At 41.9% G+C, this 21,740-nt stretch overlaps 1 protein-coding gene across 1 annotated transcript in view; it reads right to left on the minus strand.

The window, feature by feature from the left end:
* Positions 1-1,495: 1,495 nt before the first annotated feature.
* LOC120420711 (calcium-activated chloride channel regulator 1-like) overlaps positions 1,496-21,740 on the minus strand; it is a 75,219-nt gene continuing 54,974 nt past the window's right edge. The window contains exons 2-3 of the mRNA XM_039583806.2: positions 3,988-6,031; positions 1,496-3,926 (exon numbers count right to left, since the gene is read on the minus strand). Of these exons, the coding sequence (XP_039439740.1) occupies positions 2,368-3,926; positions 3,988-6,031 (3,603 nt within the window). The 3' untranslated portion in view covers positions 1,496-2,367. The remainder of the gene's footprint in view (positions 3,927-3,987; positions 6,032-21,740) is intronic.

The following is a 21,740-nucleotide window of genomic DNA, read 5'->3' on the forward strand; positions in this document are numbered from 1 at the left end:
ACTGTACCTGTTGTACTTCGACCGCGGCACCGTCAAGATCCAAGACCTGCGGCGGACTAAGACGTTGGACGGTTTTTGGGTAAACTGGCGGTTTTACACCAAGAACCCGACGGACGTAGCGCAATGCCACCGTTGCCAGAAATTCGGCCACGGCTCGCGGAACTGCAACCTCCGGCCCCGCTGCGTGAAGTGCGGTGAGTCACACCTCTCGGAGGCGTGCGCACTGCCACGAAAGGCGGACTTGGGGGACAAGGCAGAACAAACCAAGCCGCGCGTAAAGTGCGCGAACTGTGACGGCAACCATACCGGCAATTACCGCGGATGCGTCGCGCGCAAGGCCTACCTCGAGGAGCAGGAAAAGAGGAAGAAGAAAGCGTCCCACCCTCCTCAGCGAAGTACGAGCGGAGCCGTTCCTGCAGCTGGACAGCTTACGGTTCCAGCGGAAAACTCAGCGTTCCCTCCTGGTTGGGGGCGTTCGTTCGCCAGCGTGGTCGCTGCCGGTAGCGGCAGTACGGCCCAGCAAGAAGTCACCGGGGAAGATCTCTTCACCCTGCCGGAGTTCTTTGCTCTCGCGGGGGAGATGATGACGCGGTTTCGGAGCTGCCGGAACAAGGCAGAACAATTCCTGGCCCTTGGGGAACTGATGATCAAACACATCTACAAAGGATAAATTACCTGTGATCTAGATATAAGCTTTCTCTTTCTCTATCCCCTTTCCTTTGCAATTTCTGTAAGTTTTTTTTTTATAGTTTTTTCTTACTCTTGCTAGTGCCTTAGTTAAAGAAATAATTGTTCCTAAAAGGATTATGATGCAACACACAGCTGTAAGGAACTCCAAAACTCTGTTATGCACTTAAAAATAACTCATTGTATCTTGATTATTCACCAATAAAACCGAATTGAATTGAAAATTGAACCATAAAACTTTGTGTCCCGATTTGCCCCACTTCCCGTTGACCTAGAGTGCTCATATTTTGGCCAGATGCTAGTTTTATATGGACAAACAAACCCTGAAAATTTCAGGCAGATTGGTGAGGTCCTAACGACGTCCCATACAAAGGGGTATGCCCTGTTCGTGGACTCGCTCTTAAGTAACTTATCAAATTAAATAAATTGCAAAAGTCAGGGCCTATTCGGAAAAAGCTGAGTCAGAGTTCAGGCTACCTCTGCATATCTTGCTCGAGAACGTCCAAATCAACGTGGATCCAGTACAAGGTGTAACAGCGGAACGTTGAGCAAGGTCGAGTTCGATCGCCTTCGATTCTTCGCATGTCGGAGAGTTACAGCCCGTACTTTTAGGACTGAAAGACTAATATCTTATCTAAGACCCCTAAAAACAAATCTGGATTGGTGATATCTGTAATCAGCTTGTTGACAACCACGACCGTAAACCGGATGTCATAATTATCACAGTAGATTGAAGTTATTCGCCAAGAAACAAGCCGAAACATATTTTGAAAGGAAATTTTCTCAATTTCTAAAATAACAATGTGTGTTGAATTGACATTTTCATTTATTTCCATTTGTTTTAAAACGTATTTACAGCTTATAGGCTAATGAGATTTTTCGCATCTTTTGGTTGAAAAATAGTTCATTACACATTCTTATCCGTTTCATTATACAGCACACCACTTGGTCACTCCAGTTTGTTGTTTATAATTATACTATTAAGATATACATAAGTTCAAACATCACAATTTCTTAACCACTAAAGCCTTAAGCTCATAAAGTTGGACTGGAACATCGCAATCCAGTCCGTCCACGGTGATTTTTTTATTCTCTTTACACAGTTACACAATAAATATTGAATGCCACAGGTTTGTTTGTAAGTTGGTAGTTTAGGATTTTTATTTAGTTTACAGCAGGTTTCGCCCGGCAAAGGGTTGACGGTGCGCTCAAATTGTTCGTAATGCTACTGAATCTATAGATACTCTGGCTTCGTCTCCGCGCCTCACTAATCTTAGGATTTCATTCTTACACTTTTAATATATAGCTCTATAAATGCTCTCACGTTTGCAATTTGCCGTTTTCTTGCTTCTCGCCTATCTAAAAGATTGTTTTGTCGTTTCAGGGGGTTACTTTTTACAAATAATAAAATATAAACAATAGTTTGCCATAAAAACTAACGAAGGTTAAAACGTAAATTTACTTGACACAATGCTGGCCTCTTCTTAGGAAATCGTAGAAATCGAATAAAGGTCTCTTTTTGTAAAATTAAAATTTTATCCAATTTGACTAGCTCGATTTGATTGAAAAGCATAATTAATAAAAACAATTCAGAAATCCAAATCTTTAGCTTCCCTCGCTTCTTGCACTAAAGCGGGTAATGTACCCACTTGCCCCAGCGACCGGGAAAAAGGGATCACCTTAGACCATGGTCACGTTGCGTCGCTTCTTGGTGTCGGTTCCGCTGATGCTTCCGTTTTGCGTCGCCGTGCCGAGACTGCTGTTGGAGCCGTGGTTTGAGGGAATGTAGCCGCCGTTGTTGCTGTTGGATGTGGTGTAGATTGGCAGGGGTGGGACAGGCGGGGTGCTTTCGTGCAGGTGATTGTTGTTCAGCAGGGACATCTGGTCGTGCTGGGAGTGCGGTTGGGTTTGGTAGAACTGCTGGGGTACGTTGTTGTCCACAAGGTCGTCCATTAGGGTGGGTTGGTGGTGCGGGTGATGGTGATCGTGCTCTTGGAGAAGTTGGGACGCGGACCAGGATTCGTAGGGGCTGAGGGTGCGACCTCCGGGGATGGTCGGGTTGGGGTTGTAGGTACGGGTCAGCGTGGTGTTGTTGGAAGCGGTGGAGATTATGCTGACGGCGCAGTTATTGTTGTTGCTCGTTGGGACGAGGAACGACTGGGAGTCGATGATGTGTTGCTGTTGCTTCAGTTCTTCGATGAGCTGTTGTTCCATCGGGTGGGTTGGTCCCATCGTGCTGTATCGCTTCTTGGCGAGCATCATTTCGTCGTCGATGCTGTAGATCGTCGGGATCCCGACTGTTTGGTGATCGTTGAGGTTCATGTCGTAGGACACTGAATTTGGCATGTGCTGATGATGATTTGCGTGGTTCGGGGAGGATGAAGACGATGTCGTGGAGTTTGACGATGGCGAGGATGCATTTCCAGCAGTGACGATCACGCTGTGACTGTTTGACAGCTTGTGATCACTTTTGAACGACTTGATTGGCTTCTTCTGCTCGTCGTCGTGGGTATCGTGACGCTTCTTGACAACGCAGAAGTAGCAGTACACCACGATGAGTGCTAACAGCAGGATAACTCCGGCGATTATCGGAAGTAGCAACTCCAGACCGAGGTCCATGGTTTTGGCGATCCTCGGAATGATGTCCATTCCATCGTGGTGCTTGTTAATACCATCGTACGAGGACCAAATCGAGTCATAGCTCTCCGTTCCGCTTGAACTGGACGAAGGGTACATCGTGGTCGGCTTTGGCTTCGGGACAAACACTCGAACGTAGTTCGAAATCGGTCCCGGTTCGGCATCCTTCGTAAGCTTCGAATACGGTCTTACGGCAAAGTACAAGATCTGCCCGATCAGATGAGGCTCGTGGGTAATGTTCATCGTAAACGTACTGTCGTCACCAATCGAGTAGGTCAACGGATTGTCGTGATGCCACAGCACTGCCGCCGTGTCGAAGTTGTCCACAATATCTTTAATAGTAGTGGCGTATTTCACCTCGTACCGAGCGACCGTTTTCCCACCCATATCCGGAGACGTCCAACCGAGGCGAACCTTCCTGCCCTCGACGTCCGCGCTGAGATCACTGATGCGACCCACCAGCCGGCGGTTCTCGTCGTTTAGTTGATCGAGCGTTACGAACACGGTCATCGGCTGGAGCGTTCGCTGGAACGGCGTCAGCGGTTGCTTCAACGGGATCGTGATCGCACTTCCGCAGCAACGTTTCGAGTTGGTTGGGTTCACTGTAGGTGGAAGAGAAGATTGATTAGTTTACATTTACAACTCGATTTTCAAGAAACTCACCTCCATAGCTAGCGCTCTCCGACAGCGAGTACGCCGTGTTCCCGTTATCGCTCACGGTCACCTCGAACTGGTACGCCCCGGCGCCGCCAAACTCTTCCGCGTTAAAGTACCGCGAGTATACGCCGTCGCCCTTCGTTATGTCCGGATCGCCGGCACCCGTGTCTAGCAGCTTCAGCTTTTCCCGGCACTCCGTTATCATCCCGGTGCCCGCTTGGCAGACCTTGTCCGGTCGGGTGACGGTCACCTCGACCAGGGCGGAGCTGACGGGGAGGTCTCCCTTCTTCACTTCGGCGTAGATGATTGGGGGACCGCCGGATCGGCTCTGGTGGATCCAGGAGCGCGCCTGGATGACCGGAGCGTACTTGGAGCGGGGGGTGGCGATGACCTGAACGTAGTGCGGCTGGGGGTTTCCGTTGAACCGGTCGATCGTGTACGTCCAGGTGCCGGTTTCGTTGAGGACGGCCGAGATCATGAGTTGCTTGACGAGGGAGCGGGCGTCGCTGCGCGATGTGTAGACGTTTCCGTTGGGGCTGGTCAGTTTGAGGTTGGTGATCAGCGGGTTCTCCGGGTTGTGGATGTACACGAAGAAATAAGCTGGGGGTCCCATGAAGGAATCCAGCATGAAGCTACCGGTGACGGTGCGGCTGGTGCGCTTGGAAATCTGGTTGGAATCGTCGATCACGTCGACGAGCTCTTTGCGGTAGATTTCTACGGGAAGATCGTTGGTGTTGCCTTCGTAGTAGAGCTTGCCAACGTTAAACAGGACGTTGGTGAGTTCGAAGTAAGTCGTCAGGTAGGTCTTTTCTCCGTTGTACTTGCACTCGAACACGGAGAAGGCAGCACCTCCGGTGCCGTGGGCTAGGGCGTCCAGCGGTTGACGTCGGATCACGTTGGGGTAGTTGATCGTGGTGATCCGGATCTTGGAGGCACGTGCCGCGTTCGCTAGCGATTTGTGGTCGATGGAGAAGTCCATACCGGGCGCTATGACCATGATGACGGAGTTGGCGGGACCGTGCTGTCGGGTTCGTTCGTTCAGCATGCTGATCGCGTCCGATATGGCACAGGTCAGGCAAGCCGGTTGCCGTGAATCACTTGGGGAGTATGGGATGAAGGACGCTACGAGATCTTTGTTCTCTTGCTGGTGTAGAGACGATATCTGGAGCATCTTTTCGGTGGCGGTGTCGTTCGCGAGGACCATTCCGATTTCGGTGTTGGCTGGGAGGTCGTACACGACCCATTTACGGATAGCGCTTCGCAGGAAACTCCAGGACTCGCGCAGTTGCATGTCTAGCGTTTCGTCGATGATGATCACGTAGCGAGTTGATTTGCGGGTTTTGTAGCTGAACTTGGGCGTAGTGTTGATGATCACAGAAGGGTTCACGGCGATTGGGTTCTCGCTGGCAAAGTCTGGGTGTTTGATGATCACGTCAAGAGTGCTACGACGATCGCACATTTGGTTGTGCTTGGAGGGGGCGTACCGATTGTGGGTACCTTCGTCGCAGAACATCGCTACGGACGGAGCTTCCGCTGCGAACATGATACTGGTGCGTGCGTTACGATCAAGAATATCGCTGATATTGTAAGGTACTGGCGCGGATGTTGGACTTCCACAGAGTCCATGATCATTTACAGGCGCGTCTGAACATCCAGTCAGTTTGACCTCGTGATCATCGTTGATATAGCACCTCGGATAAACCGGATCCTTGTCATACCCGATCTCATCAAACACCCCATACCGATACTTGGCCCACTCGCGGACAAACTCCCGCCCGATCGTGTCCCGCCCCAAAACCTCGGAATCGATGTAGATCTGATCTCCCGGCTCGCCACATCCGGCGTACTGATCCGTCCAGATCAACGAATCCCCGCGGGTGTGCGATCGTATCGTGACGTCCGCCCTGTCACCTCCCGCCGAAGTTCTCGTCTGGTTGTACGGGATGCACGAGTTGGGCCAGCGGGCCGGCAGAACTACGGAGATTTCGCCAAAGTACACCCGCCCGTCCAGGGCCGAGAACAGGTACTGCGAGGCAGATGTTAGCATGATCTGGAAGAGCAAGAGACAAGAAAGAAAATAATTAGTTTCTAGTTGCGTTTTCTCACGGTCGGTCTCGCGGGGTAAGAGTTTTGTTTCTAGGATCGTCTCGAGAGTCGGCGTTTCAAGTGCAACTGTTAATTGAAAAAACGGCCGCTGAAAACAACGAGGAAATTGATTTCTAGAGTGGCCCGTGAAGAGCTGCCGCGCACCGGCCTACGACGAGTACGGTGAGAAATGATTGATTTCAAAATAATAAATCGATCTTTGGAGGTTTGGGACAGCATCTCTACGCGTAGGATCGACCACGCGTTTTTTTTTTGAGGAGGAGGAATTTAATTTGGTGGAAAAACGGCGGCGCGAGCCCCGAAAAAGGGAATTTGATCGATGATGATGTGACTTTGGAGCCGTAATTAAAAAGCATCATCGTCGCTCTCCGTTTTCAGATTTTCGTTGGACTCGCCCCAAAACGAGAACGTCGCGCCATCATTAACGGTACGTTGAGTAATTTTAATTGTGCGAAAATTTTCGAAATGACCGATATTTGTGCCGCTTCGGCGTCCATGTGTGCAGGGGTAGAAGAGAATTTGATGATCTACCCCCGCCCGTGGACGACCGAGTCCATCTTCGGCCAATAGTTACAACTCGCGGCGGATGCTGCAAAAGTAGAAACTCCATTAGGCCCAGACGCACCGAGCGCAAATGTGGGCTCTTCTCTCAGGAGGTCAAATTTGGCAGTAAAATCTGCTATTAACGGCAGCAGCTGTCGAGGCCAACCCAAGAGTAGTTACACCCCTCTGAGTGTAGTATGAGGTCTCAGGTACGTACGAAACCCCGCCAAAATACAGTACGCCAGAGATGCAGTTGGAAGATCATCAAAAACTGGTTTTTGGGGTGCAAGGTGGCCAACGTGTTGCGGGTTTCCCCTCTGGAGTTCCTCGGCGCAGTGGGTAAACTTGTATTTTGTGTTTAATTAACATAAGCGTGGCCAACCGATCCTGGGCAGGTGGCACACGCGTGGTGCTCTCGAGCAATTCCGGGTAATTTGGGGGTCTGATTTTTTTCGGTTGGAAATCTCTCTTGTTTGGGGAGCACACGACGCACTTTCTTCATCTATCATCTTCCTTCACCGGTTGATCGGATGTGTAATTTTCACGCAGCTGAACGGGCTTGGTTATCGATGTTGTGCGAGGAGTTCGGGGATCGATCCTGGTGCGTTGCCTGCGTGCAACGTGATGGTTGATTGGAACTACCTTTTCTAGAAAGCATGCGCTCGCTAATGAGCTACAGATGTTTGGGATGAAGGTCGATGGTTAAAATGTATTGAAGGCGACGATCTCCGTTATGATGTTGAAACTCAATATGTTAAGAACCATATAAGATCAAATTGTTAAATGTTTCAATTATTTTATGTTATTTGGATAATCTTATAACGTATTTTTATTAATAAATTGCTCCATAGTTCGAATTTTGAATTATTCCAAATAATTAAAAATATTGTAATTGAAAAATCGGAAAATTTCGCAAAGGGTTCATAGTTACCGATATATTGTTAGGTAAAAACAAAGGCTTATTGAAACAACTCATTTTCTCAATTTAATTCTTCCCAAGGTTATGGATCCTATGCTAACTGTACGATTTCGAAGTACAAAAATTAAATTTAAATGATTTTTTTCAGCTTTTCGATTATTTTTTCCAAAATAGACCTACACGTTTTAAAAAGCTCCAAAGTACATTTATTTTACCCGAAATCACCATTTTAGTAAGTTTCACTAAGAAACTATGCATTTTATATAAAAAAAAGTGTAACTACTTGCGAATTTCACGATTTTTAATATTGTATTTATTGATTTGGATGAAACTTAAGCACTAAATGGGAGCACATCCTAAACGTCATATTCATCATAAGTAGAATCAGTATAATAACTGTAATCAAATTTTGTATGTTTTCCTAAATTTCAGCAATAGAGCAATTTGAGTAGGTATTTAAATAAAGTTCAGGCAAATGTCATTAAAAGCAGTTTTTTACATTTATTGATAATTTGATTTTTTTAATTTCAACATTTGATGTATTTTATACCAATCGTATAAAAATCATAGTTTGTAATCGAAATATTTGAAAAAATATATCTTATTTTCCTCACACTAAATTCAAGCTGTTCATTGTTATTTTAATCAATTTAACGAAGATTTTTCTCTAAAAAGCTTTAACTTTTTTGCGTTTTCAAATTCTGAATAAAGTTCTTTTCCAAAATATTTTTGATTTTTTGCGGAATAAAGAAATTTGGCTGGAAATGTACAATCAATTATCGACATTTCGTAGAATATTGTAATGAACAATACCTTCTTCAAATACTTTTAAATTTCACATTTTTTTTGAAACTGCTTTCAAAATGCTTGTTGCCCTAATTATGATTAAAACTTTTCAGAAAAAATAGGCACACGGAAAGTTGAATTTTAATAAATTAACTAATTAATTTACTTATCATTATACATTTTTTTTAATCAAATTTGCTATCGAAAATGACTCAAAACTATTTTTGATAAAGTGCACCCTTTTTAGTTAACCTTTGCAGATATATATTTTGTTGAAAAAACTTTTTTTTTGTCATTTAAAAATACTTTATGGAGAAAGCTGAACCAGCCTCCGGCTGTTAGCTCAATAAAAAAGATAAATAATAAAGGTTTATGGAGGAGAAGAATAATGCAAAACATAGTTTTGAAAAGGGGTCATCAATAAAACGCGTGAACTGTTTTTAAATTCAAGAATATTGTCCTTAAAAAAATCAATGCGTGAACTATTGTCAAATCAATGAAAAAAAAATCGGTTTTTCAATATTTTAAAATTTTGCTCATTAAAAAATTGGTAAATAATTTTTAGCTTGTCATTTTTTCTAAATTGTTCTCATAATTATTAAAGTTCTATTTTATTTGAAGAAATCAAATGGATCACAAAATTTCTTCCGAAGTTAAAGATTTTCGAATAATTATTTTTATATCGTTGTTTCTGCCCTCGATTTTTTTTAACCTAATCACAAATATAAGACGAATTTGGAGGAAACTGGTCTATTTTAAAATTCATAATTTAAGGTAGTTTGCCTGAACTAAATAAAAAATAAGTTGATGTCTGGTAGTATTAAACAAAAAAAAAAAAAAAATTAATCCCTAGACCAAGACGAAAACATATTTAATGTCATCAATCTATTTAACAGCCAATCCGATGGTACCGTTGGCAATCACAAAGATAATGTTGATTGTGATGATGTTCCCGCTTCTATACCCAAGAATGGCACAAAGCCTGGAATGAAACAACTCCAACTCCCCCGTCGCTCTCAACCACTACTCGTTCACATTTAAATTGACCTGAATCTGCTCCAGCCTATTGACGAGCTTGAGAACTACTACGACTGTCGCTGCTGCTAGCCGAAGCAATGCCATCATGACTGCTGCTGCTTCTGTATCTCGCTCATTGAATCACGACAACGAGACCACGAATGGCAATGACGACTTCACCGACTGTCGACCAGGTACCCTTCTATTGCTGCTGCTGCTAGTCTGGTCTGGTCTGGTTGTAGCAGGACAGCGCTGCCGTTGAGAGACCCCATTAGAGGGCCCATTATGCTCGACTCGACTCTTGCGCGCTCCATATGACATTATATTGTCGGATTCCCATATTTTCATTTCTCACGGGTTCGTCCTCTTTGCGTCTATTCTTGGCCCGCTCCGAACTAAGCAAACAAACCCCCTGAATAAAATACCGGATTACACCGTGAAAACATACCAACACGAGAACAACATCAGGCTGAGGTCGCAACAACATATTGCATCCTCAACGGAACCTGACCCTTGAGGGTCTTCGGCTCAAAATTTGGTCTTTCCTTTGCCCTAATCGAAAGTTTGTTGGTGCAACCCACAAGATATTCGATATGATCTCACAAACGGTCGTTTAGATAGAGTCCCAGCTCTTGAAGGTTATGTTTTCTCTGGTTGCAGCCTCAGAATCGCTTTTGGACGCACATTTTCCGTAGAATTACGAGCTGTGGTAGCAGTCGGGGCCGTCACTTTCATTCATGCTGCCGCTGCTGCTGAACAAACGGCCACACAATGTCGGGTATGGTCACGAATAGAAGTTAAGGAGAGATCTCCCCCCCATCCCATCCAAAAAGAACAGCAACAGGTGGTTAAGAGATGAGCCGGGCGCGCTCTCCAGATGAGCATATTGCCCACCTTAGAATCATAACCAAGAAGAAGAAGCGACGAACCTCCTGAGAATGGGCTGGGAATGATTGTTTATTTTCTTAAGGCACCGACTGCTGCCGGTGCTGGTAGGGCGGCATTTGAACTCTTGAGTGGTTCGTGGCCCTTGAACCTGACACATGGGAGCTACTGCCCGTCGTTCATCAACCACGACGCGGACGGGGGAATTCCACGGAATCTACTGGTACGTGTGCCAGTCCGGGGTTTGCAGGAGGAGAATTACGATGATTGAGCAGAAAAGTGGCGTGGGCTTCGCCGTGGATAACAAGAAAAGTTATAATCGCTTATTTGTACAGAATAGAAGCGGGGTGATTGTTTTCCTGGCACAGATTGATTTTTTTGTTCGGTCTGTGGTAAACAGGTGTTGGATAGTTTTGATGAATACGAAAAAGTTCCTGTAATAAAACCTTGACTGTAGAGCTGGAATTTCATTTTAAATTTTCTTAATTTAAATCCGAGTTTATAATCTGGTTCGCTGAACTACTGCACAGTGCACATCCCGCAAAAAAAGAGTTAGTAAAAAAAAAATATCCCATGACCCATAAAGAGTATCGGGGCCACATTTACAAAGCAATCGATTCCAGAAGGGAAAAGATCACCAGTTGTATTGCCACTTGGCTACTTGGCTCGGTCGCAAAAAAGGTGCTTAAGTATTAATAAAGTTCAAAGTTTTGGGAATAAGGAAGACATTTGCCAAACGATTATGCAAAAAACTGCAAAATATTTAAACAACAAAATTACTAATTTCACGCCTGATTCTCGAAATTTAGAAACAAAAAGTATCGCAAAATTAATTACGCACGATTACAGTTATGCTTATGTATAAAATATACAGAATATCAACCTTTTTTTAAGCCTTCTACCGATGTGTGGTAACAAAATTCAAAATTTGTAAAAACATTTTAAATTTTTTTTAAAGTCTTTATATGATGAAAAGTGCACAAAAAGCGTTATACAATGTAGCCTGAATAGACAATCGAAAAAAAAACTTAATTTAAAAATTCAAGCCAGTTTTTCAACATTTTGAAGCAAAAAGTATCACAAAATGCTTTAAACATTATTACAGTTGTGCTACTACCGAAATTAAGCAAAAATTTAATGAATATATGAACATATTTTGTTTTCCTAAAGTTTTTTTTTTAATTTTTTGTGGTCCAGAAATTCATAATAAGCAAAAAATTTTAAAGTGCGCTTTATGATTAAAAATATGAAAATATTTCTTATTCAGTGCATTTGAAATATTTTATAATCAATTGTACAACTTTTTTGGATAAATTCAGCAATATTTTTTTTTTTTGCAATCTAACTTTTTTTTATTTTTGGCGGAGGGAGAGACAACAACTTGGAATAAAATTTGCAATGGCCTTTAATCGATGCCGGTGTGCTCTCTTGAACTAAGCTTGCTGGTTTTCCTAACTAGATAGTACAAAAGAGTATAAATGGGTATTAAAAGGCGTTGAATTATTTTTTACATTTTTACTTTGTTTTACAAACTTCCCTTTTTTAATACAGTATTTTTTCATAATTCACAATAGCGACGTGAAATTACTAAATTACAATTTTTAGTGTTGCAAACTTGTTTTTTTTTACAAAAAAAATACGGTATTTTGTGAAACTTCTAGTATTAAACACTCAGAAGTGTAAAACAGTCTAGACTTAGTTACTCAAAGGCCTAGAAATAAAAATCACTTCAGGTAATCGAATCACGGAAAAAAATCATCGTAGTTCAGATAGTTGATCTCAAACATGACCCAAATAATGCCTCAAATGTGATTTGGAAATTTTGAATTCAAGAAGGCCGTCAAAATAGCACTATTGAAATATTGAGAAATTGAATTTGTGAATGCAACAGGAAGTCACTCACATTTTACTAAGATGGGATTGCAATGCTTAAATTTGATGCTAAATGTGAAATAATACGAAACAAATATTTGTTATACAGTTGAAATCTATACAAAATTTTGTGCCATTTGATACCCATATTGCAAATTATGAAAACTTGAGTATTTTCGAAAAAGTATGTTGGAAAAAAAATACTGTAGCTTCCAAAGTTCAGTTTTTGCCTTCCTCACTTTACTGAGGAAAGGTTATAAAATCACTCGTAAAATGAACATCTTAATTCGACCTCGCGACTCCCACCTTCATGTATACCTATCGACTCAGAATCAAATTCTGAACAAATATCTGTGCGTGTGTCTGGGTGTGAGTCAGTGCACCCAACCCAACCGATTTGGACCGTTTTAATCTCATTCGATCCGTCTTGGGATCCCGTAAGACCCTAGTTAATATTATGAAGTTTAGAAAAATACTTCAAAAGTTTTGCACAAAAAAAAACGATTTTAACAAAAGTCCGGAAGATTGTAAAAAGGGTGGTTTTTGTAAGAAAACCCGTTATGTTATACACATTTTTAGAAAGGTATTCAAAAGACCTTTCCAATAAGCCATCGAAGATCTGTCAACTCTATCAGAAGTTGTTAGCACTTAAGTGTTATTTATACACTTTTAAAGGCTGGATCTCAGAAATTTTGATTATTTTTTTTTTGTTTTGGAAGGTGGAAGGCGGTAACCACCTAAAGGTGAATTATGCAACGTTTCATTGTGTTTTAAATTCCTCTTAAAACTGTATCCCTGTTCAGACTGATTTACCGCAGATGACGGTAATTTTAATTTAATTAATTGGTTATCGCCGTCCCGACGATAACGATAAAAGTTTCGTTATCGTTATCGAATCACGATAATGTTATCGACCTTGTTTCACACATTACACGATCTAAAGATAAAGGTATTGTAGATTTGTCAGTTCTGACGACGCATGAGTTGTCAGTGCGCCGTCACTTGGCATCCTTTAGCATAACATCCGTCAGACTTCGAGTAAAGTGTACAAAAATGTTTACAATTTTTTCTCTCAGCACCATATCCGAACCGAGGCCACAATCCCCATGTCAAACTGAATTCCACAACTCGAAGCAAACCCATCTTAAAAGCCGCACCATCGAGCTTAAGATGTCCATCACTGGAGACGCATAACCGACTAATACGTTCATCAAGCAACGTGCGTTACAACACACCCGAACACTTTCCTAAATTGAACGTTAAATTACTCAACGCAAAGAATGCAACATCACTTCTTCGTGTGCCGTTTTAAGCGCAAGTGGATTTAATTTAGCAATATGTGTACAACACCAAAAGATGGTCGAGCCGGTTTCGAGCGTCGAGCGTCGTATATCCATATGAGACGCATCAGGCCTATTTCACAAATTATCTACATTTTATTCGCATCACTGTCAGGTTTGATTTAAGCTCACTCCACCACACCAGTCTCTGTCGAGCCGTTTGCTGCGTCAAGCTTCTGCAAACTCTCTAGCTGTGAGCGACGCCGTTGTGCTATCTTGTCGCATTCTGACCTCAGTTTGGGTGTACTTTTGGTAAAAATCACACATTTCTGTGCAAATTTGCCACACGCCATACATTTTTCCCAAAATCGCGCAAAATTTAATGTAAACATTACAAGTTGGCACAACGGCAACGCAGTAGTGATCGGCAATTGTAACCGGTTGTCGCCGGTTGAGCAATCTCTCTAACCTGGCAGGAGAAGGGTCGTACAAGACTCCGTTCCGTCTTTGCCATCGCGCAGTACAACATTCGAAAGGCAGATTCTTCGTGTACCTTGCGCGGGCTTTTTGGCCCGTTTACCTAATGGAATAAAATAAAATAAAATTGATGGCGCATATATGGCAGAGACTCTCTTTCACCGTGCACACAGACAGAGTGTAGTCCTCCTAGCGGAGGCATGATGTACAATTTAATGTAAAAAGTACTGGCAGGTTTCCTCACTGGGAATCGGTGAATGTGCACAACGAGGCAGCTTTTCATATATGTTCATGCTCAACTCCATTGTGCGAGGCCGGGGCTGACGGTTGTGAGAAACCCCGCTTCTTCTCGGGAAAGATTTCTGGCTGGCAGGTGGTTCATATTTTGTTTTATGTAACCATTCCAGCTAGTTTCCTGGCTTCCAGCGAGGAGCTCGAAATGCTATCAAATTACATTGCTACTGCTGCTGCAGAAGCTCGATTGGCTTTTTCCGAAAAATGGAAACTGCAATCGTTCGAAAATTCCCATCAACCTTCGTTACTTGCACTGGTCGGTGTTGACAATTCCCACCACCACCCCGGAAAACCCAAACGTTGAAGAAATCCGATCATCACTAATGGTATTTCGGCCTCTTTCTGTCTCCCTAAATGACCCAAAAACGACTGCCGTCGTCACCGTAATGGCCTCCGGGACTCAAATTCCTCCCCGATTATGGGTCCATCAGTTAAACATCTTTCCAAGGGGTTGCTTCTATTCCAGCTCGAAACACGAAGCGTGAGAAAAATCATGTAATCTTTCCACCTTCTTTTCATCCCCCGAGGCTAGCGGGCTGGCGGGATTCGGTTTCTATGAATAATTCCTTGCGCAGGCAGCAAGAAAGGCCAGCCAGTAAGTCTGGCGATCGTTTTTATAGATATTCCACATTTTCTACCTGTCCTAGTGCACAGTGCACTGCTTCCCCTTTGATTGTTTAGCCAGGTTCGCGATCTCACAGGTACAACATTGGTCTAAAGTAAGGTGGACTGGGGTATTTTGACAATTATCGACAATTATTGAATAACTATTTAGTGTTGAATATTTTTAACTTTTAAATCAACAAACAAGCTGTGAGGTTCAACAATTGACTAGTTGCCCGAATCACAAATCTCCTTTTTCGCTCATTCATCGCCATTGACCATCTGGCGAGCAGAAGTGCTTTTGAACTCGTTGATTCGCAAGATTTGTGCTGAGATTGTGGAACTCTTCTTTGGCACTATTCGTAACGATATTATTACGATAGAGTTCTCTTGTGAGTTCTCTGGTGTATTTGAATCTATTGGAAAAGCTGAACGTAGAATACTGAATGCATTTAAACTTAAAGAACGTGAAACATTTAGTTAAATTTTATCATTTAAATATATGAAATAAAAAATTTTTATTATTTTAAATTCAAGACAACGATAAAAGCCTGAAATTTATAAAAAAAATTAAAGTAAGTCTTCAAGGGTCCTAATGTTCGGTTCGAAGATCAGGATTAACTCACTCGATGCCGATCAAAATGCGCTACCAATCGTAAGCTACCACGATTCGTATGTAGCGAGCGATTTGACAGATCGCTTCACACTCGTTTGGCACGCACTACCACAGATGACCGTCAATTTGAATTGTGCATGGTGTAAGTTGACGCCGAATGCGTCTTTGATGTGGTGTAAACGAAATATTTTAAAAATGTTGTTTATAACATTGATTTTGAGCAATCGAATTCATGATTGAATGATTATTTTAGAATCAACCTGAAGAGCGAAAAACCGTAATCGGTTTATCTGAGCCAATCTGAGTTTGAGCCGAACAAAGTGAGAGTAGGAGAGCAGAAGAGAGATTATTCAGTAGCGGTTGTTGTTGTAGTGACAAATGGTAAGAATTTATCAGAGCAGATTTGCATCGCGTCCGATTCATTCTCACGAGTGAAGGGAAGGATTGCGAGCAATCAGGACGCTTGACTTGAATCGAAAATTTTAGAAATATTTCATCGAAAAATACTACTGGCCCCACAAAGTCAAGCAATATAAAATTAAAAAATAGATTTTTTTTTTATGATTTTAATGGTTGTCAGTTCTCAGCGACTACAATTATCATGCTCGAAATCTCAGCACTCAATTTCCACTGTCCTTTCCGTCTTTCCGTCCACTTTTAATCAACTTACAAAAAAAAAAAAAAAAAACTTGCTTGCTCTTTCCTACTGAATTATTTATTACTTGGTTTTTGTTTAAAAATGCTTTTTAGAAGCTATAGGTTAACGCCATTTTGCTGATTCCACTATTCCTCTAATCGGACTTAATTTAGCAATCTTCACTCATACTGATTTTCATAGTTGATTTGCGTGCGGTCACGGTTTTTCGATTGAATTAACATGCTGGTTTTGCGTGATACCAAAGTCACGATAACAATCCCGTTCGGTTGCTGTTTCAGCAGTAATTATTGTTTCGTACAAAGGCAATTTCGCTCTCGCAACCGTGACGATGCCTTAGTAAAACAAACAGTGTGTTTTATTTGAGCATTTTGAATTACGTAGCAAGATTGAAGAGAACAACAAAAATGTGAAACAACTCGTGAAATCTCAAACATCACTTTTAAGTTGTTTACACAAGAAGATTTCACTCCTTATTCAACAGTTATCTACAGGACTCAGATACATCAAACTACTCTCAGAAATTAAACACATCAACGAGTAAACAAGCAATCCAATCCAAAGGATCGACTTGAAAGATAGTTGAAAAAGCCTCTAACCCACACGCATAACAGATCAATCTGAAACTGCCACATTCTGCCCGAAGGGTATTGTACACCCTCGTTACGTCAGGGAAACCCTTTCCAAATCTCTGTGCTGTTATCTGCAGAACTTGAACTTCCTCTTGCTAAGGAAGAGAGAGAGAGCGACGGCTTACAGGTAGAGCAATCGATAGGCCTAAATCCCAGTTCAAACGGATTCTTCGCATTACACAAATCAGAGGAAGAACCGCAATTTTACATCAAACAGAACTGTACTCTCGGGTTCGAAAGCAGTTTGCGAGCTTGTTCAGCTCTCGTTTGTTCGTGGTGGAGACGAGATGATAGTTTCCAGCACATCCCAGAACTCTCGGTAGATTGCTAGAAAAGAATCCGGTCCATTCAGGGCCATCCGGTATTCTGGATTGCCGGTTGATGGGCTTCAATGGCCTGACTTTACGGCGTCGTTCTACGGTCGCGACCGCGGCTACTAACGCCACCACACTCGAGACCGACTCGACCGACGACCATCACAGAGATGATTCACATCTAATTGCATGTGGTGAATGGTACCTGGGTCGCGTAATAGATCCGTAATCCGTGCTACAGTGGAGTTCAGTATGTTGTACCGAGTAGAACTAGTTGAAATTTCAAACTTCTCGTACCGACAAATTCGTTCAGCACTGTAGAACCTCCCCCCCGTCATCCCACGCCAAGTTTCGTGTTGGTTCCGGCGAGTTATTCTTGAATCAGGTGGAATTCTATTACGAATGCAAATGCATGCGATATCCATCCCCACTCCAACTCTGATTGCATGCAAAATCAGCTTCGCGGCACCGGCACTGCAGCAAAGGAAGGGTGGTCGGGGGTCGAAAGTTCTGATCGTGCAGCGATAAAGAATGTGTGCCTGCATCCGCCGTCGGGGTGAAAAAAATACAGCTGCACTGCAACGGATGACTCGTCAGCGGAATGTTGAATAGCCGAGCCAGCCCTGCAATATGGTATACTTGTAGGCTAGTCGCGTATAGCTGAACCCTCCCCGTGATTGATTAATTAGTCACATCACACAGCCCCTGAGGGGGCGGCTGTGCCCCGATTGTGACCAGCAGGCGGGAGGGGATTGAAAGTGTCGAATGGTCCCCGAGGACTGGGGGGGATCATAGGGGATGGTTGGGAGAGTTTCAGGAAGCTGCTTTACAGCAGTTCTAGCGATAATTTTCATACCAAATGACATAATCAAGGCCCTCCCACGGGTAATGCAGGTGTTTGTGATTTATGCTTGGAACTGATTTGTTTTTCTGGTATGTAATTATTAGCAGTTTGTGAGGTTGAGCAGGTTACATCACACAAGAGTGTGGGAAAAAATGATTCTAAAAGAATTTTCATAATTGATGTAGAATGGATATGAATCGATATGATTGAAATTAACATATAACATATGAACAGTTGATTTGGTCGGTAGAAATTAAGAAATTATCTTTCTATCTTGATTCGAAGTTTAAAAAAACGATGTGATATCAAATATTAATTGGCTGATTCAATGTTCAATTTGATAGCTAAAATTTTTCAATTTGAGGAGTATTTTTTAAACAACTTAAATGTTATGTTTTAGCTAGTCTCATTTATCCATTTATTCTAATTGTCTTATTCTATTTAAAGTTTAAAAAAAAAACATAAAAATAATTTTGTTGAAAAAACTTGTAAGATCGATTGCAAACTAATCAGATGATTTTTTTTTACCTATGCAATTTCAATCCAATAAAGGCTTTTTAATGTTAAAAAAATTGAATTTTTGAGACTGAAAATCGAACAAAGTTGTAAAACATTTTTTTTTATAAAGTCGTCGTTGAAAGTCGTCGTTATTTTGCCAATTTGTGACAGAAGAATATCTGTGATGATTTACTAAGCATTTTGTTATACTTTTTTCCTTATTTTTTGAAAATATGGCTTGGAATTTAGTTTATTTTTTTGTCCCTCCTCAACCTCAACCGTAGCTGAGGGACAAACAATAAAATTTGTACCAGCCATATAAATATTTGATCTAAGTTCAATGTTCTCTTGATATAAAAGAGAGTGGAGAGACATGATCTCCTTCTTTGAGTCATGGCACACGCTAGAAAACATTTCTAAAATTATAGTGTGACTTCATCCTCATTTTAAACTATAGAATAAATTTTAAGTAAAATGTTTCTTTAGCATCCAAATTATTGATTCTCTGATATTCCACATGTAACCTGTGTACAAAAATCAACGTGTTTTATAAATAAAATATTTGAAACTTGAAATTATCATACAAAGGCCGTTATGTTGAAGTAAACCATTTGCGAAAAATTAAACCTTTTAAATAATAAATATTGTTTCAGTGAATGGAAAAAAAATGCGAAATCAAGTCTTTTTCTAAAGGTCCTTTTTTAAACAATTGACTGTATAAAAAAAGTAGGAAATTTCATAAACACGTAAGGGGTTTGAAAAAAAAGTTTACACTTTGATAAAAATTAGATAGGTCTACACAAAAAAAAAAATAGAAAAAAGTACTTTTGAGCTAATTTGTAATATTTTTTTGGGTAGCTAATTTTATTAAATATATTTGTTTGTTTTTACTGAAAGTCTGAGTCAATTCTGCATAATGTTTAATTTTAAAACACTGATCTGCAAATGAGATTCCAAAGACAAATATTTTCCTCTTAAAGCATTGTACCACAAGTTTAGCATGCTAAACAGCTTACAGAAAATAGACGAAATTTGGTCGAAAATGGTTAGATTTTCACTTTTTTTTTAAATCTCCTTAAAAATCTTCCTTTTTTACAGAGTACCTTGTTCTTACCATGAAAAATAAGTAAAATGATTATATTATTGAGAATAGTTAAGAAGGAAGAATTTACACTTTTTTTTAAATTGGATCAACGTTGATAATAACAACATTGACAACATTGATCAATATCATGCCAAAAACGGTGGTCCAAGTTAGCCCCAGTTGACGTTGAAAATAAAATTATAAAAAGATTTATAAACTAAAAGAGAACTTCATTTATCTTTCCAATGGAGAAATTCTCTATACCAAATTCGAAAATGGATTTTATTTGTATTTTTGATTTGGCTCAACCTTTGTTGAAGCCGTTTTGATGAGCAAGACTAACATTTTGAAAGGGCCAACCATTCAATATTACGCCCTTTTAAAATGTTAGTCTTGACTCAAAAAATTGTTGTTTTCGAAAAGATCGGAAAATTTCACGAAGGTTTCATTATTTAACATTGTAAATCGGACCATTAGTTGCTGATACATCGGCATTAGAAAATGGAGGGTTGTTTAGGGACCATCCATAAACCACGTGGACACTTTTTTTGAAATCTCAGCCCCCCCTCCCCCTCGTGGACAATTTCCATACAAAACAAATCTTTTTTGTATGGAGCGTGGACTATCCGTGTGCCTATTTTTCTGAAAATTTCTCAAAAAAAAACCTACAACTTTGCCGAAGACACCAAATTGATTAGTAAAGGTCGGTTTCCAAGGAAATGGAGAGGAATCTTTTGAATTATGATTTTTTCTGCAAGTTCGAGGTGCAATGACCTTTTTCTAACCTGTTGACTTGCACTTTGGTGCCATGATGTTGAGGAAGATAGAGAGAACAATTGCTGCTAGAAATTCAGTTCGTAGGTGTATTCAGAATAATTTATGATTCTTGAAACAATTAGGCTTACTGTGTAATTACGTATTCAAAATCACCCCGAAAGCCATCATGTCACTTCTTGCATTAACTAACACCCCGTAACATCATTTGCATGTCAAGTTCCCCTCCTCATCAATCAACCCACTGCTGTATACCTGCTGGTAATGCTCACCTTCTCAAGAGTGCTGAACTTGGGAAACCCCTTTTCCCCGGTATACACAAGAGTTTGTTTCCCACTGCACTCGAAACTGTTTCTCGAGGGGGCGCACTTTCAAGAGATACTGGATGGCTGGCTGGCTCTAGCCCCCCTGAGGGTCACCGTGCGCGAACGATTTTTGAAAATCTCATTATGCTGCTGCTTCTAAATTTCCCTCAAGATGCTCTGGACTCCGTTAAAGTTCACCACGACCATCTCTCACACAAACACACACGAACGCGGTTTTGCGGGCTAATGACGCGACCAACTTGTACCAGAAGTCGCCTGGTATGGCCTCCGTACCGTACCGATGATGGTGCGGCGCACGAGGGGCAATATGTGCATGTCATTACGGGGGACCAGGTCTGAATCCCAGGCTCTGGTACATAGGCCAACAAACTCCCATAGAGTCTCCACCACGCGAAGAAAAGCCTTTTAGAGGTGGCTTTTTGGTTTGGAGCGGTTCGAGTTGTGGTTTCTAGGTGAAGTCGTTTAAAGGTCACTCACATCGCGAGGCACCACCGACAGAGCGGATGAAAAATGCTAATAGTTTTGCAAGATGCCGTCGTCGGCGTCGTCTACAATCTTCATGACGATGTTCTTCAGTGTTCTACGCGGGTTTTCCGCGAATGCCACATTTCCAATCGGCGGCGGTCGTCCTTAGCGCGCGCTTATTGGCTTTGAAATCGCTTGCTAGACAACGACGTCGTTGCGCGACCTCCGTTGTTTTCTGTTTTTGTTTTGGTTCAAGTGGTAAAGGGCGAGAGAAGGAGGAAAAATAACCGCACGATTCAGTCCTGAGGCTTTTCACGCGCGCGGTTCCTCTTCCACGTTGTTCCGTTCTCCAGAGGCCAGGTTCGGTCTGCTGGACGGATGCGGTCGCCATGGTCCCCCCCACATCAACGAGTTTGGGGTTGCCCATCACGACATTGAATTTAGCCGGTGTGGAGGAGTAGGCACTGTTCAAATGCTGAAGGTATAGCATCCTGGTAGTTGGCAGTGTTGCCAGATTCACAGATGCATTTTTTAATATATGTTTTTCGCCGACGTCTCATCAAATTGCCAGAATTTAAATTCTAATGGCTCATAGGAAGGGTCCTACTAATTCCAATGATTAAAAAAGGATACAAAGCTATATTCAACCCAGCTCAAGGAATCATCACTGCGGTAAACTTGACGCAGTAGGCCTGGCCGCTTTAAAATCCGTCGCTGTCATGCTGTCTTGCGCACGTGCATCTCGTAGATCCCCAAAATTCCGGGCAAT

This window comes from Culex pipiens, chromosome 1, assembly GCF_016801865.2.
Source record: "Culex pipiens pallens isolate TS chromosome 1, TS_CPP_V2, whole genome shotgun sequence".
Classification (NCBI taxonomy): domain Eukaryota; kingdom Metazoa; phylum Arthropoda; class Insecta; order Diptera; family Culicidae; genus Culex; species Culex pipiens.